This window comes from Cervus elaphus, chromosome 17 (genome assembly GCF_910594005.1).
Source record: "Cervus elaphus chromosome 17, mCerEla1.1, whole genome shotgun sequence".
In the NCBI taxonomy this organism is placed as follows: domain Eukaryota; kingdom Metazoa; phylum Chordata; class Mammalia; order Artiodactyla; family Cervidae; genus Cervus; species Cervus elaphus.
In genome coordinates, this window is record NC_057831.1 from 56,386,239 (window position 1) to 56,412,824 (window position 26,586).

Genomic DNA, 26,586 nt, shown 5'->3' on the forward strand with positions numbered 1-26,586 from the left:
TTTATCTCCTTGCTAGTTGCAGTTAATAGCCCCCTTTCATTCTATATGGCTCTGTGTACATGTAAAGTAGTGAAGGCATACCGTGAGTCAGTATGTGTATTTACCTTCTTTCTTTTAGCCGATTTTAGGACTTGTATAAGCTCTGCTCGTTGAGCTGACCAGTGTGTGGGGAGTCAACCTGCCTTGACTACTGTATCCTTTGTGGTTACGCATGTTCAGTTTTCCTGTGTCCCTGTCCCAGGTAGCTGGTCCCATCTGTGCTGTAAGTCTCAGCTGGTTGACATCTCTGAGGTCTGGTCGGCTCGAGAAGACTTCGTCTAGCATCTCCTCACAGTCATGTTTGGGGGGCCTTGGCTCACCGGCAGATAAGTTGCTGGGTGGTTGCACCTTTATCTGGGGACTTTCACAATAAGGTTCTTGATTAGCTATTTGTGAAAAGCCAGGTATCCAGCTCTGGCAAAACCCTACGGCTCACCAAATTTCTCTCACTTGCATTTTGGTAGTAGGCTGGCTTGTCTGATTGATCACCTGTTTCCGTTCTAAGTCCAAGGCACGCCTCCTTTCCTTTATAACAAATCCCAGGTACTTTAGCTCAGTCTGGCAGATCTGGGCCTTTTTCCGTGATACTTGATATCCATCCTGGTCCAGCAGGCCCGCGGGAGTCTTAGTTCCTTCCCAGCATTGAGAACGAGTCTCTGCCATCAGGAGTAGGTCATCCACATACTGTAGGATCTGACACTTAGTAGCATCCAATGGGAAGGAGAGGAGATCTGTTGCCAGGGCTTCCCCAAATATAGGGGAATTTTAAATCCTTGTGGCAGCCGAGTCCAAGTCAGCTGGGTCTTCTGACCCGTCCCAGGGTCTTCCCATCAGAAAGCAAAAATTCTTTGGCTAATCGGAGCCACTCTTATACAAAAGCAAGCATCCAAGCAGGTAAAATGCTGGGCGTTAGGAGGCATTAGGCTTAGCAGAGTATAGGCGTTAGGGACATTTGCATGTAAGATCACCGTCGCCTCATTTACTAACCTCAAGTCCTGAACTGGCTGATAATCTTCTCCCCCATCCACCTTCACTGGGAGGATGGGGGTGTTCCGTGGTGATCGGCATTCCACCAGTATTCCTGCTGCCTTCAGCCTGTCAATGAGGAGCGATTCCCTCCCTGGCAGCCAGTGGTACAGAATATTGTTTTCTCCTTGTGGGCTGGGCCCTCACCTTTAACCCTTATTGCCGGATGGTGATTTTTCGCTGGTCCAGGGGGGTTACTTTCCGCCCAGACTTCAGGAAACAGCTCTGTTAGGGGTTCCGGTGCTCTCCCAGCCAATGACTGATGTAGTGTCCGTTCACCTCCCGCTGGTAGCAGGGGGCCACTTACTGAGATCTGGGAGGCCCAGCCCAGCTGCCAGGAGTGCTGTCTTTCGACAGGACCTTCTATCACTCTCCTTTTGTTTTTTCTCGGCCTCTTTTATAGTTTCCTGATCCTGATTGACAAAAACCTTGTCAGTGATTTCTATCATTTGGGTGCTGGTAAGATCCAAGAACCCCTCTGTCTTTTGGAGTTTCCTTCTAATACCTGGGTACGATTTGGTCACCAGGGTGGCATTTATGGGCCTTTGGTTTTCAGGGGTCTCTGGGTCAAAGCGGGTGTATTGTCGAGCGGCCGCACACAGTCTCTCATAAAACCCTGTGGGAGTCTCATCTGCCTTTTGGATCACGGTGTTAGTCTTGGCCATGTTAGTAGGCTTGCGAGCCCCCTTCTTGAGGCCTCGTATAATGGTGTCTTATACCGTTCCAAGGATTGCTTACCTTGGTCAGTGTTGAAGTCCCGGTCTGATCTTGTGTCAGGAGCGGCTTCTCAGGCCCAACTTTCAGGGTCCAGTTGGCCCTCTGGTGCATTTTTCTCGGAGTCACTTACGTGCCCCTGTGATGGTCCAGTGTCTCTCTTCCATACTGAAGAGGGTGAGGAGAAGCTGGGCTGTGTCATCCTACACTGGTTGGTGGGTCCTGAAAATAGTCTCCATCAGATGAATCACACCCTGCGGCTTCTCAGAATAGGGAGGGGTGTGCCTTTGCCAGTTCAGGAGCCCCGTGGCAGAGAACGGCTGACGGTAAAGAGCGGTGGGGCCGGGGGTGTGTCCGTCTGGCCCCTGTGGTGCTACCTGGACCTCCCTCAGAGGCACTTGCAGCACCTCCCTCTGAAGGCTCTTTGTAGACCTCAGCCGCCTCCGGACTTGGCTCTCCCCTTCTCCCTCTTCTGAACTGGGGAGGCGTGGGTATAATGTTGGCACAGTAGGAGGAGAGAAACCTCCTCCAGTGGCGGAGGCAGAGGAGGAAAGTCTGCCTCCTCTCTTGTCCCTTCCTCTTGTTCTGGGGGTCCCCTTCGTGTTCCCCGGTATGGAGGGGGAGGTGGGAGTTCCTCCTCTTCCGGATCATAGTGTATTTCCTTTAACTTTTCTTGCTTGGGTTCTGCCTGCACCAGAAAAATCTTGCTTTCTCCTTTTCCAAGATAACATACCTGGGCTCAAGGGGGTGGGTTTTGTGCAGTTCGTAGCCATGAGTCAGGACACAGGAACTGATCGGGTGGCTTGGCCGTCCGGTGGCCACAGAGTACACAGCCTGAACTTTGTCCAGTACTAGGGCTCCCTCTGAGAGCCGTCCTACCCCAAAGGATGGCCAGTCTATCTCACAGACGGTTCTAAGCTTGGCTGGGGTTAGCTTTACACCACAGTCTCCTCCAAAGCCCTTTGTGAAGTTTTTAATCCCCCATTCAAGAACGGTTGGCTTGGATTCTCCGCTCTTCATCCTGCTTTTCACTTTCCTTCCATCACTTACAGGAAGTCCAACTTTGATTCATCGCTCCCTTGCCAGGGTCTTGTACCCCAGCCACCGCCGATATCTCCACTCAAAGGAGCGTGACATAGCCACTTTACCTCGGCTATGACCAGGGTGAAAAGGGCCTTACCTACTAAGTCTTTCAATGGTAGTACCTCTCGTGTTTCTCTGTCAGCAGCCAGCCAAATCCAGTCAATTAAGGCTTCTACGTACCCCTCCTCGCACAAGTCTGACCCTGGCAAAATCCAAATCTATCTTATCACGGGTTGGCGCAGACAGATGTACATCCAGAGCCACAGTTCCCAGTCCGGTCCTAAACAATGTTCGGGAGGTCCCTGAATCCCTAAGGAGAACAGGAGGGTGTTGCAGCAAAGGGGACAGTCCCTTCGAAACCAGAAAATTAAAATTTGTGTTGACAACCAATCAGCACAGATTCAGTTAACGGAGTTTTACTAATTTCAGTAAATTCCCCACTGAGCCTAGGAGGACACAGCCACCTGAGACGCATCCAGCCCCAAGGGCTTGATCAGGTCCCTTCTTCCACTTGTTACAGAGGGACCTACCTGCATGCTTCCCTCCTGCCGTCCGCAGTCGTGTGAAGTCTGCCTAGAAAGACAAGTCGCTAAAACAAGAGCTGATCCGAGGGAGGAGACACCTTCCCCATCCCAAGGCTCTTGTCCCGGCGAGTCGCAGGCGGAGGCTCAATGGGCCTGTCTCTCCAAGGGCTTCCCGGCCAACACACCAGAAATGTTGTAGAATCCAGAGTCGCAAAACACTCCTCAGAAGACACTCAGGACAGTGGAGGACAGTTTAGTACACCAGTGAGTTCCCAACAAGGACCCCTCCAGTGATTCTGGAGGACTCGGTTTTATACACCCCTGCTCTGCATGACTGGGTTACACGTTAGTAATGTTTTATACCATGCAGGCGCGGAAGAATTAACAATTACAACATGCAGGGTCAGGCGCTATCGTTAATCTAACTGAGACAACCTGACCTTTACCTCCAGTCTTTGTTTCCCGTCTGTGAGGAGGGGGTTTAATCCCTATTGCCCTCCTCCCGGTGGCCCCAACAGGGTCACAAAGAGATGGACACGGCTGAGCAACTGAACAACAATTGAATGGTTGGGCAGTGTTTGCAGTTCGTGAACCTTATTCTCTAGCTTTGTTGAATTTCAGCTCTACACACCCTGTATGAAGGTGTACACAGTTTCCACTTCAGAGGTGATGTGCTTTGCCCAAGTTACAGGCTGCTACGTACTGGCAGAAAGTTCTAGAACCTTGTTCTTCTCAGTCTCTGTACCGTGTCCCCTCCAGGACGCCGTGTGGCTTCTGTCAGTCTCGGCTCTGCCCACTGTAGACCCGCACAGCCCTCCGCTCCTCTGGTCAGGGGGAGGCACGGTGTTAGAGTCGGCCCCACCCTCTAGGCCTGGCTCCAGCTGCATGCGTTTGTGCTGCCTTCGGGTAATCGTAACCTTTCTCTCCCCTCCATCCTGGATGGACGACCTCTACTGCGAGCATCCTGCCCTCTGGCTGTGCCTCCCGTCTAGTCGTGGCCACACGTGGCCGTGGGGGACACGGAGCAGCAAGCTGGAGACCGCCCCCCTCAGGCTCCACGTCACCCTCCGCCCTGTCAGCTGCTCCTCTCCCAGGCATCCCGCCGTCAGTGCTTCCCCAGGGAGGCAGTCCGGCCTCCCCCACGACCAACGGCTTGGCTAGAGCAACGCTGGACCAGGTCCAGAAATGGAGGGACACCACTGAGTCAGAGGGCAGTGCTCCAGGTTGGAGCAGTTTCCCGATGAGAGACTGCTCCTGGTTGCCCCCACATCGGTCACTTGTCGTTTTAATCTCTCCTTTACAGTATGTCAGTAAAGTGGTGGCTTGCTTTACATACCCTGCAGAGGTCTGACGAGTCTGTCCATGGCCACAGATAGCCTTTTTTGACGGACTTGCAGAGACTGTCTTAACAGTGCTCCCTAAGCGGCTTTGGGCATGTCCAAGCCTCAGTGAGAGGCAAAGCACATATTCAAAGATCTGTTCAAGTCAAGAAGCCAGCGTGGCAGCTGTCATTGGTTTGTGCTTCCACTTAACACATTTAAGATATAAAACCTGCTTGGTATCTAGAAGCAAAGGAGCTATAATCCAGGTGTTACACGAGAGAATTTTCTCCTTGTTTTTTTAGAACCTGAAAGGTTGTTGCTGAATCACACAAAGATGCTGGGATTCTTGGCCTCCGGAGGAGAAGAATTCAATCCAGGGCCAGAGACAAGGCTTGATGCTCAGAGTTTTTGTGTAATAAAGTTTTATTAAAGTATAAAGGAGATAGAGAAAGCTTCTGACATAGACATCAGAAGGGGGTAGAAAGAGTACCCCCTTGCTAGTGTTAGCAATGGAGTTACATACTCTCCAAGGAATCCAAAGAATGTCTGGAGGTTGTAAAGACCTCACCAGACCTACTCCCATACTTTACATTTCAAGATAACAGAATTAGCCAGAAGGTTTAATCCAGAGACTGTCCTCAGGCAGGATGCATTTTTGTTATATAATGCTGAGTGTAGAGGGGAAAAAAAGTTTGTCCTTTCTTTCTCCTTGAGAATTCCAGACCTCTCTCTCTTTGGGGACCCCTAGACTTGTTATCAACCTGCCTAGGAAATGACTCAAACCCTTCAAGGTGAGGAGACAGACCTCTGAGATGAAGGATCAGCTGAGAGTATTGAAGATGCCCTACCGTAGAAGGACAGGGAAGGGCTTCCCTCCTCTCCCTGCCGGGCCTTGCTGCCAGGAGCTGAGGAGTACACAGGGGCTGTTCATGACCCGCAGAGGGATGCTGGTGTGAGCACAGCGTTCTGTTTCATCTTTGGGTTTAAGTCCTGTGCAAGAAACTAAAAAACGTTAATGGCAAAGGACAGGAAAGTGCCTAGGATTTGTCCTGCGGCAATCTTTCTATATAACACACCTTCCTGTCTACTTGGGGGCTTTGCCTTAGGCAGGTCAGTTGAACCATCACAACTCAAGTCTTAATAAATTCTTGCAACAAGAGCTATACACATACACACAAAGCTACATGCGTTATTCCAAATGGTCTGCCATAGCTTCTGATAGCCAGAGCATATTGTGATTTCATATTTATTTGATCATTCTAAATATCCTGTTTAACCTCAAAATGATGTAGCTAAATGTAGATGATAAAGGAATAAGATGGGGAGACTTCACTTGCTCGCTCAGTGGTCTAACGTCTCCCTACACCCTTCCAGCCAGTCAGGGGTGTCCTGGCAACAACCAGCTCCCCCAGGCCCCTCAAAAGAAGCCCTGATGTCAGCATTTATAGATTTCTTCAGTGTAAACGTTCACTTTGGCTAATCTGAGCTACCAGTTTGCTGTCATTGATCAGAGACACACACAGGCCTGCGGGAGCCAGTTCCAGCTCAGTCAGACACTGGACTCAGACAACTGTTTCCAAAAGTAGCTCTGCCTTCTTAATCCCCCGCCCACACGTGCTGTTCGGTGGGGAGCCACAGATGCTTCTCAAGCATACGTGGTGCATCCCCTCAGTCCAGGAGCCTATGTTCTAGTGGGGAAGCAGACACCGGACAACTGATGACTGAGTTTTTTGTTTTTTTGGTTTTTTTTAATTAAAATTGCGAGGCATCACTCAAAGGGCATTTTCCCTCCAGTCATAACTCACGTTCTGCTCCGAGTTAAATGCAGCACCTTGAGGCGATCTCGGCATCACCGTTCTCAGCCAGGAGGGAGCCTTGGTGCTCACGTGGTTGTGAGGTTACTCTTTTCCGCGCGTGAGGAATCCGAGCTCCGCAGTAAGATTGCTAGTTGGCCGGTACCCCTCCCTAGAGAGGCAGAGATCTCCAGGCTCTTTGTGAAAAAAATCAAAGGAAAGAAACTGGTCAACTCTCGCACCCTAGTGCAGCCTCGTGGGGGTCCTATGTGTGAGCAAGCGGGACGTGGAGGGCTGAGTGTGTTCCGTGTGTGCACAGCCCCGGACTCACCTGCTGTAGATCAGCTACACACGTACGGTCTTCAGAAGATGAGTTTTTTTTCCTTCCCAGTGTTAGCAGAGAATCTTCTCTGTTACGGCTAAAGGCTGCAGACCTCAGCGCTGGATTCCGTAGCTGTGATCATCCACAAACGTGTACCCTGGTCCGTTTTTCCACCCGTGAGGCCTGCCCCTTCGCTTTGCCTAGAGTGTGGCCAGGGGTGTGTGAGCCACGGTATTTGTCTAGAGCAGTTGTTCCCAAGCTCTGGATCTCAGGATTCCTTCACTCTTAAACACGGCTGAGAAGCCCAAAGGGCCTTTTTGACATGGATAATTTCTATCAATATTTACCGTGTTAAGTAAATACAGGAAGGCATTGTCTCCCCAAATACAAGTTAGTGTAAACACGGGCTGCATTCATGTCGGCTGGACAGTCATCCCTCTCTCAGTCAGAAACTGGAGGCCTGACTCTCCCTGGGCCTGGGAGGGGCTCGGGGCCTGTCTTACTGTCTCAGGAAATGACAGTTGAGAATCCCAAGGAACACACAGGAGCCCCGTTCAGGCTGGTGCGGACAGCTTTCCTTCAAGAACATCAGGGCCGGTCCCTGAGACTCTGCAACAGGGAAGATTTGGCTGGTTGGGCTAATAACTAAAGATCAGGAGGTGTGGGGGGCCCTTCTCTAATATGAGAAGGCGACTGATGAGCAAAAATGATACAACACTGACGGATCAAATTTAAAAATAATTCAACCTTTCCCGGCGTTCCTCCGTGTCACACCACTCCTGTGTGTTCCGCCACCCTTTCCTGTCGGAGACCCAGAGAGAGTTGGGGACGGGTGCGGGCAGGGCAGGGCAGGGCAGAGATGCGCTGTGCTCCCACCCCATGGAACCTGGGTGGGAAGAGCTGATCCCAGGTTAACCCTGCAGCCGAGCGTGAGGCCGGGAGTAGGCGAGGATGTGAGCGCGTGGAGCCCGATGCGGGCCTGCTGATGGCTTTCCAGCAGCGGGGTAATGTGTGCGGGGCGTGTTTGGGGAAGGTTTGCTGCGGGGAGAGGTAGAGCAGCAGGAAACAGATGAACGCAGGACAGGAAATCAGAAAAGGCTATTGCCGTCCTCATGAATCACATTCTTGCCTGGGAAGTCCCATGGAGCGTGATGGGCTACAGTCCGTGGGGTTGCAGAGTCGGACACGACCGAGCGACTAACGCTTTCACTTAAGTTCAAGTAAACCAGTCTGGATTGATGAATTGCTTTCTCACAGGGCTGGGGGAGAACGCTGGAATGTATCCCCTCCTCCCGTTGCTGAGGCAGAGGAATCAAGGTGAACATTTTCCTCGTGGCTTTGGTGTACTTCTGCCTTTGGCGAGGCCATTAATTCTCACCTGGGCCCATGCGTGGCCCCAGCTGAGCATCTCTTTCTTCGGGCACTTTTCTGCTCCCTGGAAACACACTTCCCCATCAGTCACATTCCAGAATGGGAGGGGGAGGTGGGATTTGACAGGTGTCAACCTCACAGGCCTCCTGAACAAAAGAAATCTTCACACTTTGCCTGAGTACCAGCTTTTTGTGAAAATCAGGATGTTGAGAGCATTTTATTTTAGCCTCTTTTTGAGAGGCGACAATTTTGTATAAAAGAAAATGCCTGCTGCTCCCCAGTGTGTATCAGAGTACTGCCTGTGGTTTAAAAGTACAGTCAGTCCCCCACATACGAAGCTTCAAGTTGTGAACTTTCAAAGATGCAGATGTGGATCTGGTTCAACCAAGGAACCAGAACCTGTGCCATCAGCGTCAGCCATGAGTGAAGTTGCAGCTTGCCCTCCGTCTCCTGTTGCTGGCGATCCTTTAGCTCTGCCATCTCCCACCTCCTCTCCCTCCTCCAGGCAGTAACTCTTCTTGCCTGTTCTCTCAATGCCAGCCCTTGTATGCCAGCTCTTATACTGTACTTTTCAAGGTACTGCACTGTCAGATTAAAGATGTTTGTTTTTTTATTTATTATTTCTGTGAAAAGTTTATATACCTATTATAGCACTGTACAGCCGATAGTGTTAGTTGGGGACCTAGACTTTGTTGGACTTAACAAACAAATTGAACTTATGCACGCTCTCTCGAAATGGAACTCGTTTGTATATAGGGGACTTACTGTGTAGAAATGTGTGAGTGGTGTGAAGCGCTTGCAGAGAAACAAGTAGTCTGGGGAGAGCTGATGAGGGCGTGGTGGGGCAGGGCGATGGTGCTGGCATGGGGTGCGGTAGAGATCCACAGGTCTCTGGAGAGCAGATGCCTGTTGAGAGGATGCACAGTTTTCTTTCTGTTATAGATTGAAATCCAAATATCTGCAGGCCTGAAGGTGGTTCTCATTTCTTTCACTTGAAAGCATGATTAATTGCTGATTTCTTAATTGCAAAGAACAAAAAATTGTTCCAAGCACAACCAGCTGACTTTGTTTCCAGAGCTGATTTATGACATGATCCCACTTGTAAAGATCTGTCGCTTTAACTTGAAGCACATTGGATTTCTGGTTCGATAGACTTTCTTTTGTGAAAATCACAGCTGACGTGTTTTGTTTCTGCAGGGCGAACCTTTCCAACGCATCCGTACTACTCCACTCAGCTGGGAGCGGGGCAGCTGTCACTGTACAACATCCTGAAGGCCTACTCGCTTCTAGACCAAGAAGTGGGCTATTGCCAAGGCCTCAGCTTTGTAGCAGGCATCCTGCTGCTCCATATGGGTGAAGAAGAGGCGTTTAACATGCTCAAGTTTCTGATGTTTGATATGGGACTGCGGAAACAATACCGGCCGGACATGATTATCTTACAGGTAGAAAGCCTTCCTTCCGCCTGAGACAAAGTTGAATGTTAAACACGTCTGTGATCCCTTTCCAAGTGTGTCTAAGGAAATTTCCCACCATCAGTTAGCATTGTAGCATCTGTCGCTGCCGAGAACTTACTCTGTACTAGCCTGACACCAGCTGGCTCATGTGCATTTACCACCTCCACCCCCAGGAAGGCAGTGTTGATCCCAGCTTACAGATGGAAAGCTCAGGCTCAGAGAAGTTACATAGCGAATAATCTGAGCAGGTCACCCAGTAGCCGGCGGCAGAGCTGGGATGTAAACCCAGGCCTGTCTGACTCCAGGGCCCTTGGACCTTTTCTCTTTGAATCCACCTGCAGGTAGTCTGATTCCCACCTCCCAGTGTATTTGCTGCTTCCTCTGCCAGGGACCCCCCACTCCCATCCCTGAGCCCTTGCCACCCCAGGCCCAGCCCAGTTGGGAAAGTTATTTCCTCCACCTTGAGATAAACCCTTGTCGTCTCCCTGTAACTCGCCTGTGTTATAAACCTGAAGAAGTCACACTTGTCCTGCCTCTTGAGGGGTTAGGGGGCATTCAGCAGGAACTTACTAGGGGAACAGGTTCAGTAGCATCCTGCCACAGACTGCTTGCCTCCCACTTTACTCTCTGCGAGAGGCTGGCTCTTTATCTCCAACTCCCCCAGCTTTGAGTTTCGCTAAGAAGGTGTATTTGTAAGAGAACTTACAGATCATTTTCGTGAGACAGATGTGGAGCGTCTCTTAGCCGAGGGCCCAAGGGGACAGTAGAAAGAAAGGCGGTGGAAGGAGGGGCCCTGCCCCGAGTGCCGGCCGGCCCCAGCCTTGTGGCGGGAGCCACGGGCGTCTCGTGGCCCTCTTTCTCCTCCGAGTGGGGCTGGAGGCCGCCGTCTCCCTGAGACGTGTGTGTGTCCCTGCAGATCCAGATGTACCAGCTCTCGAGGCTGCTGCACGACTACCACAGGGACCTCTACGACCACCTGGAGGAGCACGAGATCGGCCCCAGCCTCTACGCGGCGCCCTGGTTCCTCACCGTCTTTGCCTCGCAGTTCCCCCTGGGCTTCGTCGCCAGAGTCTTCGGTGAGCGTGTGTGAGGCTGTTTGCAGAACCTGGGTTGTCAGGTTCGATGGGAACCGGGTGTGGTTTCTCCATGGTGGTGGTTCTCATTTTCAGCCCTGTATCTGCAGGAACAGGATGTTGTCCTTTTCATTTAGTGAGGAGGTTTTTTGTGAGTTTCAGGACCTGCTCGACTTCTGATGATCAGGGCCGCCCCTCAATGCCTTCTGGTGGGAATAAGGTCCGATTTCCTCCTGCCAGGCTGTCACTGGAGCAAATGTCCTGAAGGCTAGACCGAGGAGCCCGGCGAGTGGTCCAGAGACATTTCTCCTGAATTGTCTTCCTCCACCTCTCTGGCCCAGGGCTTGCTCACTGACAGCTCCATAAGACTTCTCAGCCGGGGACTTCTGGGCCACTCTTCTTTCTGGTCTTCCTCTTCCTCCTCTCTCCTCTTCTCCCCTTGGCTCCACTTTGCTTCCTCTGCTGTCCAGTTCTTGAAAGCCCCTCTGCATCACTGATTCACAGTCTGTTTTCCCACACCCCCACCTCAGCTTCCCACTTTTCTGCCCTTGTGACCGTAGGTGGGTCACATTTCAAATCATCTCCCCTTTTCTCAATTTACTTTTCAAGAAGATTGCCTCTGTCAAAGTTGCATAAGTGTTCACATGTAAAGTCTCAAAACTGCCTTGTCAATTATGCTTCAATGTAAAGAAATAGAAATTTAAAAATGTAACCTTCTGCCTTGCTGTGGCAGGGGTCGCATCTGAGCGAGGTGCTGTGAGCGGTCAGCTCCAGTGCAGTGGGCTTTCTCTGCTTCAGGATGAAGTGCTGACTCTGACCGTTCTTTTTATCTGTTTATTGTGGGGAAGGCGGTTATTAAAAAGTTGATCATCATCACATACCGCGTGGTTTTAAGTACCATTTGTGTTGAGTCACTTGATAAACACCTGTGGGTTTTTTTTTTTAACTTTATTTATGCGTTTATTGGTTGTGCTGGGTCTTCATTGCTGTTCAAGCTTTTCTGGTTGGGGTGAGTGGGGGCTCCTCTCTGGCTGCGGGACACAGGCTTCTCCTTGTGGTTTCTCGTGTGGAGCGCAGGCTCTAGGGTGTGGGGCTCTAGGAGTTGCCGTTCCTGGGCTCTAGCGCATGGGCTCAGCAGTTGCAGTGCGCAGGCTTATTGCCCCGTGGCATGTGGGATCTTCCCGGACCAGGGATTGAGTGCATGTCTCTTGCATTGGCAAGTGGATTCTTTACCACAGAGCTTACCAGGGAAGCCCCAGAATCTGTGCTCTTGTACAATTTTTAGATTTGTTTTTAGAATTAGAGAGCATCTTAAAGAGAATGTTCACAGGCGGAAGTGTCACTTTAGGCAGTTTTCAGCAGACCACTTTATATCCAGATCCTGTGTGTGTGTGTGGTCGGTCATGTCCAACTCTTTGCGACCCCATGGACTGTGGCCCACCAGGCTCCTCTGTCCATGGAATTTCCCAGGCAAGAATATTGGAGTGGTTTGCCATTTCCTACTCCAGGGGATTGTCCTGACCTAGGGATCAAACTCATGTCCTGCATTGGCAGATGGGTTCTTTACCATTGTGCCACATGAGAATTCCCATATCCAGATCGTAAAAGTCCTAAAATTTGCTTTTAATGTAAGTGGACTTTGAGTTGTCTTCCGTCCTCCTCTTCTCTCCAAAGTACTAGATTTTTATTATCCTTTACTTCTATCCACAGGAAGTTTTAAAGACGTTCCCATTTGACTTTACTAGAAGAATCCGTGTTCTTAAAATATTCACTGCCCCCCTCATTTTGCATAACTACCTCCCCAGATTGATTTTTATTTTCTCTTCCTAAAAAAAAAAGCCCCCAATATAGTTGGTACTAAATACTCTTCTCCTGGTTAAACAAAGCATTAGTGAGATTTCATGAAAGCTTTATACCATAATTAAAAAAAGAAGTTCTCAATTGTTTGCTTAGTTTACAAAAAAAGAAGTCACAGAAACTATAATATAAGATATCTAGCTGTAGACTTCAGTCTTTTTTGCCAAACATCTGTTTTTTTCCTTTTCTTACTCTTGGAAATGAGGAGAAAATCATTAGTCTAATTACTTTTTCTCCTGATTCTTTACTGTATTTTTCAAAAGGGTAATGGAGAAGAGTGAAAACTGAAAAGGGGAGGCGGGAGTGTTATTAGATGGTTTGAAAACAGCTCGAACCTCGAATTACGCTGTTTGTGACGGGAATTCTGCAGGGGGGCTGGGCAGGCAGGGCTGACAGGGTCAGTGCTGAGTGTCCCCCCGGCCCAGGCGTGGAGGTGGCAGCTGCCCAGGGTTCTGGGCTCGGGGGCTGCAGAGTGGGAACATTCTCTCCTCAGGCTGCGTGAGTGGGTAAGAGGCACTGACAAACGCACACGCGCTGCTTTGGAAATGACAGCCCTGCTTGCAGAACATTGAGAGCTCTCTGAAGCTCATCCTGGTGACTTCCCAGATAAAGCTGAAGCCGCAAGAGCAGGGTCGTCTTCTCCATACCGTGCAGTCAGAGGTGGGTCTCGGAGCTCCTCATACATTATGCATAGCGATGCCAGTGTCTGTGATTCCTGGATCCTGGCTAAAAGGGCTCAGGGCTCCTGAGATTACAGGCAGGACGTGGGGACTCAGGGCAGCATTGTCTTGTGATGTCACTATTTCCTCTACCAATACTTAAAAATGAATCATTTTATTAGTAGGTTTCCTAGAAAAGATAGGTTTTTGAAAAACCATTTCTGTATTTAGCATGGGTGACTTAGCTCCATGATCGTGGATAGCTTCAAACACAGTAGGCTTTTTTGGTCTGAGGCCCAATTCATTATAGGCATTTAGGCCTGGATCAACCTAAAAACATGTGAACTTTTGTGAACTATTCAGCATTTTATATGTAAGTAAAGGAATCTCAGTTTGCAGTCAACATAGCCCACATATAGCTTAATAGTTGTGGCTCAGGCTGGTAAAGAATCTGCCGGCAATGGGGCAATGGGGGAGACCTGGGTTCAATCCCCTGGGTTGGGAAGATCCCCTGGAGAAAGGCGTGGAACCCACTCCAGTATTCTTGCCTGGAGAATCCCATGGACAGAGGAGCCTGGTGGGCTACAGTCTGTGGGGTCGCAAAGAGTCGGACATGACTGAGTAGCTAACATTGGCAGTTTACTTTTTACCTCTAATTAAGTACAGACTCCTCGGAGGGACAGCGTGCTCAACCTTCACGTGGTAGCTCATCACACTCTTCTGGGCGTCAGTCCTTCTGTCTGGATGTCACATAATGTGAAACCGCCCCCTCCTGTATTTTTCCTCTTTGGGTGCAGAGGGGCCCTCCTGGGAGAGATGCTTGTTCTTTTCATCTTCTAACATCTACCTTTGGGGGAAAAGTCTGAAAAATAGGACCATTCTTGCTCCTGCTGGTGGTGACAGCTGTGCTGTTATTAGGCTCCAGATGTTTTCTGTAGGGCATTCTGCCAAGTTAGATGAGCGAGGAGGTGGAATATAAAAACCGAAAGTTTGGCAAAAACACAAAAGCCACCTGTAATGTAGGGAAGGATTCTGAGAGGCTTCAGGACTAAAAGAGACTGGGAAACAAGGTCGTTTGGATGGCCTGGGAAAACAGCTCTTCAGGGTAACATGATACCGTGGTGAAGAAGCGAGTCTGTGCGGTTCACAGAATCTATGCGGTTGTTCTGCGGCAAGGCTGTTATCCTCTTTCATCTCCCTCCTACCCCTTCCTGGTAGGGATGTCGGGGTGGGGGGTGGGGTCACAGCGGGAGGACTGCAGCCTCCCTGAGAAAGTGCAGGAGAGGGATCGCCCTAGACAAAGACGAAGGTGGGTGAAAAAGAGATGCAAAGTAAGTTCACCTAACTGGCTGTGTGCCTGGAGTTGATCATTTTCCTCCACAGGAAAACTGAGCTTCTGTTTCGTGGGGAGTTTCAAATAGAGTGCCCATACAGGTTAACATGATAACAGGGCTGCTGAAGTGTCTTCAAAGCAAAGTAGTTATTTGCAGTGTTCTCAGCAAGCAGTTTGTGAAGTGGTGGAGTCAGCCGAATTTTAGGTTCCCTCTCCTGCCAGCTGAACCCCTTTGCCTGTCTTGTTGGTGGCTCAAAAAAGGAGAGTTGGCCATGAGGTTGTGAGCGGGGCTCCTGCTGCGCTGCTGGAAGCCTTTGCATCTCACTTCCTTGTGCAGGGATGTTCAAATGCAGAAAATCAGCTCACTTTTCCAAGGAGATTATTGTGTTTTGTTTTTTTTCTTTTTAATTCCAGTGTGTAAGTGTATAAGGATTGGGAGATGGGCAGAAATGACAATAGCTGGGTTGGGGCAATGGGTTTATAGGTAACATTTTCTGTACTATGAATTAAAAGTTACTTAATTTTTAAACTTTCTGGAGGGAGAAGAAGGTACTCCCACCCACCTTACCTGCTCTTCAGGCTCCTGCATGTGCTGTGTGCTCTCACCCCTCTCTGCATTTCCACCTTCTTTTCCTTCTGCTGAGAGTGTCACTCCTGATTTCTTACCTGGGGGGAGTTTCTATGCGTTCTTCAAGGTCAGGCTCTGCAGCCACCTTTCTTTGGGGCAGTCTCTCTCCCCTGCTTCTGTCCTCCTTCACCTGATGGCATTTATAGCTGCCTTGTGTCTTCCATTCGCCTGCTCCCCCCACCCTAAAAAAAAAAAGAAATACTGACAGTTACCTCTAATTAGATTTATGCTGTTGTCTTTTAAAATTCTTCTTACATTATTATTCCAGTTGTTAGGTCACTTTCCCAAACTTAGTCACCCAACACTGAGTTACTACTAGTTCTATACTTGAGCCCCAGGGCATTGGAGTCTCTTTTTGAATGGCTTCATCTCTGGGGAAGGGAGAGTGAAGATGGGCTGACTGAGGGCCGTTTGCCTCCCCTCTGTGCATAGTCGATGTGGGAGTTGTTAGCATTTGCCAGCCATTCCAAGGAAAAAAATGGTAAGAACTAGAAAATAACTCTGATAAAGTTCTTTGAATTCTTCAGAGTGAAAAAAAATTTTTATTTCATTCAGTTCAGTTCAGTTGCTCAGTTGTGTCCAACTCTTTGCAGCCCCATGGACTGCAGCACGTCAGGCCTCCCTGTCCATCACCAACTCCCGGAGCTTACTCAAACTCATGTCCATTGAGTCAGTGATGCCATCCAACCATCTCATCCTCTGTCGTGCCCTTTTCCTCCCGCCTTCAATCTTTCCCAGCATCAGGGTCTTTTCCAAGGAGTCAGCTCGTCACATCAGGTGGCCAAAGTATTGGAGCTTCAGCTTCAGCATCAGTCCTTCCAATGAATATTCAGGACTGATTTTCTTTAGGATGGACTGGTTGGATCTCCTTGCAGTCCAAGGGACTCTCAAATGTCTTCTCCAACACCACAGTTCAAAAGCATCAATTCTTTGGTGCTCAGCTTTCTTTATAGTCCAGCTCTCACATCCATACATGACTACTGGAAAAGCCATAGTTGTGACTAGACGGACCTTTGCTGGTAAAGTAATGTCTCTGCTTTTTAATATGCCCTCTAGGTTAGTCATAGCTTTTCTTCCAAGGAGCAAGCGTCTTTTAATTTTGTGGCTGCAGCCACTATCTGCAGTGATTTTGGAGCCCCCCAAAATAAAAGTCTCTCTCTGTTTCCATTGTTTCCCCATCTATTTGCCATGAAGTGATGGGACCAGATGCCATGATCTTAGTTTTCTGAATGTTGAGTTTTAAGCCAACTTTTTCACTCTCCTCTTTCACTTTCATCAAGAGGCTCTTTAGTTCTTCGCTTTCTGCCATAAGGGTGGTGTCATCTGCATATCTGAGGTTATTGATGTTTTTCCCAGCAATCTTGATTCCAGCTTGTGCTTCATCCAGCCCGGCATTTCACATGATGTATTCTGCATATAAGTTAAACAAGCAGTATACTTGTATTTAATAATGTACTTTTGCAATGGTGTAGGCTTTTTACAGTTTTTAGAGATCTTTACATCACTAAACTCCTTATTTCAAAGCAGAGAAAATGGACATTTTTTTTCACTTGCAGCGTCAGAAATTAGGGTAGAGTATTTATACAAATCTTTGTTTTACCCATGAAAACATGTGTTTTAGTAATAACACCTTTGAAATCCAGAGAATTTCTGGAAAGAGAGACTAATTAAAAGTTTTCTTTTTCACAGTTCAACTTTTGAAGTATGTTTGAATTTAGTGTATTTTTGGAGTGAAAAAAAGATCGGAACCTGTGACAAAATGTTAGCAGTATGTTTGCATACATTGTTTTCTTAGTATTATCTTGAGAACCCTATCTGAAATATCAGGATCTTATAATTTAGGATTGTGTTTCCCACTGTCCTGCCTTTCAGTATGGGTGAAAGGGACAGTGTGTTGTTTTATCAGCAGCTGGGTCCGTATTAACTTCTGGCTTTTCTGTGTTTTCCCAGATATGATCTTTCTTCAGGGATCAGAGGTCATATTTAAAGTGGCTCTAAGTCTGCTGGGAAGCCATAAGCCCTTGATTCTGCAGCATGAAAACCTAGAAACCATAGTTGACTTTATAAAAAGCACACTACCCAACCTGGGCTTGGTGCAGATGGAGAAGACGATCAGTCAGGTATGGTTCAGTCTGGACCTTCCAGAAGCTCCGGTAATCCTGGATGTGCAGAAGCTGAGTTTCTTCCTTCCTTTCTTTTCTCTTTTTTCTCTCCCTCCCTCCCTCTGTTTCCTACCACTCAGGACCTACCAAGTCCTGAGCAGCTTGTAGGAGGCACATCTCAAGGCCTTGTTCCATGACTAAGTGTGTGTCTGAGTGTGCATGTGCCATGAGTGTGATAGCCAGCACAACTTCTTACCGTCTGTAAGAATTACAACTGTAATTTCTTAGAGTTAAGAGGCTTCACCCCTCATCATGTGTTCTTCCAAAATTCATAGCTTTTTATTCCTTGTAGGCTTTTGTAGAAGGAGTGCTTTGATTTTCGTGCTGAATGGCATTAATTGTAATCTTCTAAAATATCTTGCTGTGAAGTTGTGATAAAGAGTGTGTATTCTATAAGTTTGTCTCATGGTGTGTGTGTTTGTGAATAGTATTCAGTCCCACATCTGTGGTCCCATACCTCTGGTTTCTGTGTGCAGTGGAACTGCGTGTATGCATGTGTCACTCTCTGAAATGTTAAGAGGTTGAGAGTGAAGTGACTTGGGAACTGCAGCTCGACCAGTTGTTAACTGGTCTGGGGTAGGAGAGGGAGCAGATTTTGACTCTGTGTCAGGAAGACTCTTCCAGTAATGACTGCTGACCGTGCGGGACTGAGCTGCCTTGGAGTGGGTGAGGTCACCCTTGGAAGTGTCCCGAGGCCAGATGGCTGAGTGCTGCGGAAGGGATCTCTGCGCTGGGCCACCACAGACTCGGCGGCCGGGCCTCTCATAAGCCCAACACTTACAGCAATTAGGTTAAAACAAATAGTGAAATAAATACGTTTTTAAAAAGTCTGAGAACTCCTGCTCATCGGAGAGTGGTGGGCTGCACGCACACAGGCAGCGGTTTGTAGCTCCATTTGCTGCTCCTCCTTCGGTGCTGAGCCCAGAAAAGGGGCACATCTGGCCTGAAGGAGAGAGAGGGTTTTGCCCGGGTGCCACTTTGGGTCTGTGCATGTTTCATTTACTTATGTGAAGAAGCAGTGCTTTTCAACGCTGCGCTTTCCTCTCAAGAGAGGCTTTTACTTCCCTGGTGCCTTCCTCTCAGTGTGAATCAGTGACTTACCGACGCCCTGCTTTTTGCCAGGTTCTGAGCAACTCTGCATATACACACCTGATCTTATTCAGTTATGACCTCCTGAGAAGACAGCTGGTTTTAATTAACTCATGAGAAACCTAGGGTTCAGAGTGGTTAATTAGCTGGCCCACAGTCACACGGCCAAGAAGTGGAAAGGTGTTGTTTCAGACTGAGGCTCTCTCATGGCAAATGCTTTAGCAACTACTCAGCTCCACCAAGTGCCTCCAGGTATCCTTTAATCAGAGTTTTCCTGTATTGTCCATTAAGACGGAATCCTCCACCCTGTGATGCTTTCCTTTCTGACTTTGCCGAGCATTCACTCTCTTTCAGAGCGTTCATTGCACATCCTTCTGTGTTTGGCTGCTGGGGCGAACGCGAGAGCCTTGGTTCCCTAAACCCAAGTCTGTGCCAGTGACCGCCTTGACCTGCTGCCTGGGCTCAAAAGTGGGCAGCCTCACTGATGTTATTACCTTCTGGATATTGAGCCCCAGGGGGAAAAAAAAAAATCCCATTTTCTTCCCCTCTCCTGTAAAGGATACTCACTAGGATGTGAGGAAGATGTTAGAAGTGAAGTCGCTCAGTTGTGTCTGACTCTTTGCGACCCCACGGACTGTAGCCTACCAGGCTTCTCCATCCATGGGATTTTCCAAGCAAGAGTACTGGAGTGGGTTACCTTTTCCTTCTCCAGAAGATCTTCCCCAGGGATCGAACCCAGGTCTCCCGCATTGCAGCAGACGCTTTTCCCGTCTGAGCCACCAGGGAAGTCTGTAAGGATGTTCTTTAAATGTTGGAAGAATAGAAATGGCCACAGCGTGGAGACAGGACAGTTGTGTGTGTGTGTACCTGAGTTGTTTTAGGTACATGTTTTGAATATGATAATCTTTTATTCCATCGGCTCCCTAACAACTCTGGGTCTCAGTGTATGGCTTCATAATCTTCATTTTTATTGCTGGGACACTGGGCACAGAGGGAGTAAATGCCTGGCCCCCTGTACGGGGTGGCAGAGCCAAGAGTGTAATAGACTCTGGGACACCAGGGCCCACCCTGTGCAGCAAAGGAGTGCATAACACAGTGATTGCAAGTGTGGTGGGAGCGCCGGGAGTGCATGTGCAAGGGCTGCAGGAGCAGGCTGTGCGGGGAGTGAGCAGTGAGCGGGGCTGGCAGGGAGCTGAGGGGCTTGGGTTCAGCCAGGCCTTTTCTGCACGGGGCCCGGGAGAAGGTGTTTCAGGCTGTGTGGGCCACAAGGTCACCTGAGGTCAGCTCAGTCTCTGGAGCCAGAGAGTGGCCAGAGCCAGTGTGTGTGTGGAGTGAAGTGACTATGTTGCAATAAAGCTTTGTTTGCAAAGCATGAGGTGGGACAGCCCTGGTGCACGGGCTGCAGCCAACTGTCCCCCAGTTACAGCACATGCAAAGGCACGGGGGCGAGAGGCGTTCTAGGCACGGCTTCAGCTTTCCTGGGGGGAGGTGGGGGATTGGACGTGGCATGTGGGGACACAGCATCTGCTTCTGAGGTCCAGGCTTTCGGCCTGCCGCAGGTCTCGCTGGGAAACCAGACTCACGGTACCAGGCGGCTCTCGGCCCTGCCCCCCCCCCCCCCCCCCCCCCCGCGGTCCACCTGGAACTGGGCCGCTGTGGGCTCCCCCTCCCCTTCCTGCAGAGGGCGCTCTCGTCTCAAGTTCAGCTTAGAGGCACAACTTTGGAGAGCCTGCAGGGTGGAAATGATACTGTGTTCCTTGCACGTGGCTGAGTTAATTGTCCTGTGTGTGAAAGGATGGAGCCGGGTGCACCCCTGTGACAGACAAGCTGCGTTTCACTAAATGCCTTCTCTGTGGAAACCTCAACTTGAGCCTCTGGGACACAGTCTGCATCCAGGGTGGACAGAGTCACCAAGGACGCCCTGCAGCTCCCGCTCAACACAGACAGGCTCAGAGCCGCCGCTGAGAGGCCGGCCTGGAGCTGACGGGGTCCAGGGCACGGGGGCAAGGGGCTCTGGGGCTCTGGGGCAGCTGCTCAGTGTGACTCAGTTGTCAGTTGAGTGTGAGCCTAAGCAACCCTCTCTCAGGACGGGGGACGCCCTGGGAGCACACAGGAAGGAAGGGGAGGGAGGTCAGGGCTGTCTCATCACAGCGCGTGCCCTGCAGCCTCAGGTCAGTGCAGGGAAGACTGCAGGCCGGGGGTTGGCAGGACGGAGCACAGAGCCCACATTCAGCATCCCGCAGGCCCTGCCTCAAGGGCGCTCCTGACCAGTACCATTGTCCTACCGCAGAGAACTTACGCAGAATCCAGGCCCCCCCCCCCCAGACCTGCTGAGTCAGAATCTGCCTTTCAGCAAGACCCCCGGGGGAGCCACACACACCTTGGAAAGGCTGCAGTGGGTGACTCCATCGTAAACACGCCAGACAGGTCTCAGTTCTGCTTGAGCTGGTAGGGGAGAAACCGGCAGCTCACCAGTGCTCCCTTGTTCAAAAGATGCTCTTCAGAATCACAGTGGTGAGGCTGCCCCTTCTGCCTTGGGAGGCGTCCTCGTGGCTAGGGCAGGTTGTGGCTGTTGAAAGTTTGTTAAAAGGCCCATCGCTGCCATACCAAGAGGGTAGGAGTATGGTGGGGAGGGGTCCTTTACCCCTGGCATTGTTGAGAATTGCTTGCATTGTGGTGATAATAAGAAGCAGACCAACTTTCAGTTGTGTTTATTACTATTTTTAAATTCCCTGCAGACACTGAACCCCTTTATTTTGATACCTGGGCAGATGCTCCACGAGACCGCACCCCCCGCCACCCCGGCTCGGGGGAAGGGTGTGGGGGTGGGGAGGGTGGAAAGTATGTGACTGGTTCTGTTGCCATCAGGGTTGATGGCTTCATTGTAGTGTCCACAGACAGCAGAGAGGAAAAGACCCTGAGTCTCCAATAGCAGATGCGCCAGGAATGTAAAGGAATTATTCACTGAAGGAGACTCGTATAGCAGACTAGTAATAGCTGGGGAAGTATGTGGCTCTGTGCATAATTTAAATGTAAGTGACGTATAATTCTTTACCTTCCTAGATTAACAGAATGGAACATTTTAATGCCAGTACCCAATGCCAAGGGTGTACTGTGTCTGGCACATTCTTATGTTGCTAGTGGCGTTGTATGTTGATTATTCCCATTCGGGAAGCAATTTGGCAGCATGTATCATGAGCCAGTAAAATATTCGTATCCTTTGATTCAGTAATCCCATTTCTTGGAATGTATGCTTAGGAAATAAGCCAAAATATGGGAAAAGCAGTACATACAAAAGTGTTTAGAGTTGTCATTTATAACAGAAACTTGCAAGTAACTAGATAGCCAACATTCGATGACTGGATTAACGTGATTATTGATGCATCAACTTGATAGAATACCATGAAGCCATTTATAGTTAACGGTTTTGAAGAATATACAGCAATGTGAGAAAACGTCCTGGGAGGACCAGGGCACTGTCACTGCCGGCTGCATGCTGCCGCAGTCGGGGTTACATTTCTGGGCATGACTGCGAGGCTGTGTGTGCGTTGGCACCAGGAAGTGGTGATGCAATTAAGCAGAGATGCCTGTGACCTGGGATGCTTCCTTGGGATTAATGGGGGCCTGCGAAAGCACTCCGCTCTGTGCATAGCTGTGAGCCCTTAGCCTCAGCCCCTCTGCATCAAAGGTCCCAGGCTTCATCCCTGGGTGTTCCAGGTTAGGAGCTCACTTCAAAACCTCGGTGAAAGAAGAGATGTGTGTGTGTGCGCCATTTATCCCGAACTTTATTTGTGATTGCACACAAATGTCTTGGCTTGAGTGTGCGCAGCCTTTGTGCTGAGCTAGTCAGAGGCTCCATGGTGCGGCAGCCTCTCATTCACTGCAGCACAAGCCTGGGTGTGAGGGGTTTTGTGACAAGTGTGGGAAGCAGATCCCTTAGCTCAGCTTGCCAGGTGTGTGTCGCATGATCGCCACAGATGCTGGGAGGTAGGGGTTATCACCCCCATGGGGGAGGCCAGGAACTGACACCAGGTAAGGTCAGGTAACTTGTTCACAGTCATTCAGGGAGTTGCCAGCCAAGCTCCCATTGGAGGGCTGACTGAAAGCTCCTGGGTCAGTTTTCTTGACTGTGGAATAGAGATGATAGTCCCTGTTGAGCTCAGGGTCACTCTGATGGACAGGAGAGAATCAGATCAATACAGTCAACTACACACATGCACACACACACATGTCACAAATAGAATTGTGTTTTGGCCTGGAGTGACTTTTGTGCCTAATTAGTGTTAGCCACTGAATTAAATGGAAAGCCAGGAAGCTGAAAAGTTCATCTGAAGGAAAAGAAAATTTCTGGGAATGGTGAAAAAGTAAACATGGATTTTTAAAATTGATTTCAGGAAAGATAGGGCTCATTCATGTTTAAATGCTAAGAGGATACCATCGAGGGAAATGAGTTTTTCATTGATTTTAACTGTGTTGGAGTTTCCTTCTTAAGGAAATGCTGTGAGGAGGCAGTTTCTGCTCTTGAAAATACTAATTTGATTCTCTAAACGTGTGTGCTGATGGTGCTGGCTTTTCTTGCGCGGTGACTGAATTCTCAGAGGCAGGCCGGGGTTTCACGCCTGGGGCAGCAGCGGCCTCTGCCTTGGGGCGCCTCCCGTCTCCGGCCCTGCCTCGGTCCAGCTCACTCGCCGAGAGAAAGTACAAACATGAATAGCTCACTCACTCATGCACTCTGGGGTTGTTTTTCACACGGGTGATTTTTTTTCACGGCTGTTACTATTATGAGAAGAAAGGCAACTCAGGCATTGTTTCATATTCACTCATCTATGTGGGTGACATTTGAGTTTTGGCTCATTTCTTCATCTCTTATGTGCAGAGAAGGGTTTTTCAGTAAACAGTTCCATTACTTAGCTGTTCTTGTAACTCTGAAAACCCAGCTGAACTATAATTAAACTTTGACCTGGTGACTGGGCAAGCAGGGCTGTGATTCTTTTGTTTTATTCTGTTGTTGACCCATAGTTGATGTATCTAATAGAATTTTCAGAGAAAAGAGATCTGAGTACTGAAATAAGAATTAAAAAGAAACTCTTTTAAGCTTTTTGAAAAATAAGGTTTTGGCGTTGAAAAATGGCATCAGAGACCTACACTGACAGTTGTTGTTGAGTTACTAAGTCTTGTCTTACTCTTTGTGGCCCCATGGGCTGTAGCCTACCAGGCTCCTCTGTCCATGGGATTTTTCAGGCAAGAATATTGAACTGGGTGGCCATTTCCTTCTCCAGGGGATCTTTCTGACTGAGGGATCAAACCCGTCTCCTTTGGCAGATGGATTGTTTACCACTGAGCCACCACGGAAGCCCTGTACTTATTGTTTCTCTCAGTTTATTTCCAAATGCTTCTTAAATTCTCTCTTCCCAAGGGAAATTATTCTCTTCTCCATTCAGAGAGTTTTCTGTGTTCATCACTAAATAGCACTAGGTGCAGAGTAGGTGCTCAGTGGATACCCACCGACATGGCCACGTGTGTGTGTGAGAGAGAGTGAGTGTGAGTGTGTGATTTTTCTCATTTCCAACGCCTGATGACCTTTCTGTGAAACAGGTGTTTGAGACGGACATCTCGAAGCAGTTACAGGCTTATGAAGTTGAGTACCACGTGCTGCAGGAAGAGCTGATTGATCCTTCTCCGCTCAGTGAGAACCAAAGAATGGACAAACTCGAGAAGGCCAACAGCAGCTTACGCAAGCAGAACCTTGACCTCCTTGAGCAGCTGCAGGTAGGGCGCATCTCCAAGGCCGCCACCTGCACCTGAGCGTGTGGTGGTTCATTAACTCGCCAGAGGCCCCGCAGGCCGAGTTTCCCACCGCTGTAGGCCCTTTCTGCTGTTTGTAGTTGGGATCAAAGGTAGCCCAGGAGAGCGGTTCCTGTTTGTTAGGGAGCAGGCAGATTATCCTTTGCTAAGGTCGGACTGTCCTGGAACTTTCTGAGAGACTGTTTCTGCACTTACCCTTTCAGGAGATGTGCCAAGAACTGAGCTTGGGTCCACGGTGCTCTCTGGTGCTATTAACCAAACGCCAGCCATTGTGCTTTGAGTAATGATGGGGGAATCAAAGGCAGGAGCTTTCAGGAGCACAGCCAGCTAGGTGCTCAGAGTGGCATCCAGTGAGGAGTAACAGAATGAACCAGAGCTGTGATCGTAACTGTGAGTCCTTGGAGCAAATACAAAGGTTAGGCTCACGAAGGGCGCAGTTCTCCCCCCTGGAAGTTTCCATCTTGGCCTGCGTAAATGTGGGTGGGGATATACCCGCATCGCGGGTGCCGGAGGGCCCGAGGGAGTGAGCGCGGAGGTTCAGAGCGGAGCCCCAGGTCGTGCCAGCGTCAGTGTCACCCACCGTCACCCGCCTGCTCCGATCGCCTCGTTTGTGTGACGAGGACAGAAAGTTACCTCTCTGCGCCCCACGCCGCCTCCACCGACCGGATGGAGCAGAGTAACCGGACCGTCTGCTTGTTAAGTGTCATGATCGGCGGTGCAGCTATTGTTACAGAAATGCGTATGTTGGCGGGGGTGGGGTTTAAAAATTACTTTTGAGCTGCTGTGGAGAAAAATTTGTATTATTTTCAAAATATATATTCTGTGGTGTTCTAGGCTATCCTTAGAATAAGCTTTCCATCCTGATCTAAGTCTCTTATTTTTCTGCCTGAAAAGTTGCTGCTTTGCAGATGCAAACTTGGCAGTGTTGGGAGAAAGGCCAGAATTTGGGAGCTTAATCAGTCAACCATTGTCTAAAATGTCCTCTTCCCAGCAGGGATTTTACACCAGTATAACCCAGTAGATAGTTACTGTAGAGGAACAAAGAAAAGGCTTTGCCTACTCAGTCCTGACTCCCGGCCGCATTCTCAAAGTCAGCTGCATGTTCCCCTAAGATGGAGATATCCTAACTCTGAAAATGACCATGTCTGGGTATGATTTCTCCAGGGGGATCTCAGCTGTAATCTGAAGGGGAGGCGCCAGGGGACAAAGAACCTTGTCTTGCATGTAAGGATCTGCAGTGTAGGTAGGAATTTTAAATCCTTGCAGACAAACAGTCGGTCCCTGAACTACAGCAGAGTGGAAAGCTCAGATCTCCGTTAGAAGCATTTGTCTTGTTAAAATAGCACTCCAATAGAAGGTTGATTTTACTAGGCTGATACCCACGTGGGTTTGTGGTGAAAAGGGGAGGTAATTTGGTGCTGCTTCTGTGATCCTGTACCCCTCTTGTGAGGAAAGGAGTTGTGAAAAGCTGCTCCAACCTCTACAGCCCTCCAGAAAGGCATCAGGCAGTAATTGGTAACAACAGATGTTCAGAGAGTTGTGCTAGGGATTACGGCATGTCAGTTTGGGGGGGCCTGAGTGTAGTCTTCTCTTTACCCTCTGAGTCACATGGAATTACTATCTTTCAGCCAGACCACATAAGTTATGAGACTCTCTTCCCTTTTTTCTTATTCTTTTTTAAAACAATTTTCAGAGCCCAGGGATAGGTGTTCAGTACGGTACTTAATTTTCCAACATAAATCTTTGGTTTTTTCTCCAAACTATCAGAATTGACCTGTGTCTTGACTCTGTTCCATTCATACAGTTGGACATACCAAAGCCCCATGTATTTTCTTGTTGAACACTGAAGATTGTCCTCTGGCAGCTGGAGACTGAACTGTCTAACCTCTTTTGTCCGGCAGCACGCATGAGACAATTGCATAGACACGTCTGATACTACCATATGATAAGGCGTGTGCGTTTTTCATAATAATCATTGAGTCACTGGTGTCTGTGAGCTGGGTGCTTATGGGAGGGTGAGAGCGCTTCGGTCTGATTGAGCAGGAGACCTGACTTTCATGCCCAACAGTCAATGAGCATGCAGACTGGCTCACTGCCAAGCTGGCCGGTGCCCCTGGGAGTGCCATGGCCTCGGAAGGAGTGGTCCCTGGAGGAGATAAGGTGGGACCAGCTGTAGGCCTTGGCCGCGGCAGGAGTGTGGGGGTCTGAGAGGGCTGCTCAGACTTACCCACTGAGTCTGACTACCCCCTGCCTGGTCACTGACAGACCTAGGGTCTCAGGCCTTTCTTCTTTCTGTTTTGAGTGTTCCAGTGTCGCAGCCAGAGCTCAACTT

General features: G+C 49.2%; 1 protein-coding gene across 6 annotated transcripts in view; it reads left to right on the forward strand.

The window, feature by feature from the left end:
- TBC1D1 (TBC1 domain family member 1) overlaps nt 1-26,586 on the forward strand; it is a 224,136-nt gene that overhangs the window by 196,085 nt on the left and 1,465 nt on the right. For all 6 annotated transcript variants that reach the window (XM_043870715.1, XM_043870716.1, XM_043870717.1 and 3 more), the window contains 4 exons: nt 9,392-9,636; nt 10,565-10,724; nt 17,149-17,318; nt 24,045-24,218. In XM_043870715.1, coding sequence (XP_043726650.1) covers nt 9,392-9,636; nt 10,565-10,724; nt 17,149-17,318; nt 24,045-24,218 — 749 coding nt within the window. The remainder of the gene's footprint in view (nt 1-9,391; nt 9,637-10,564; nt 10,725-17,148; nt 17,319-24,044; nt 24,219-26,586) is intronic.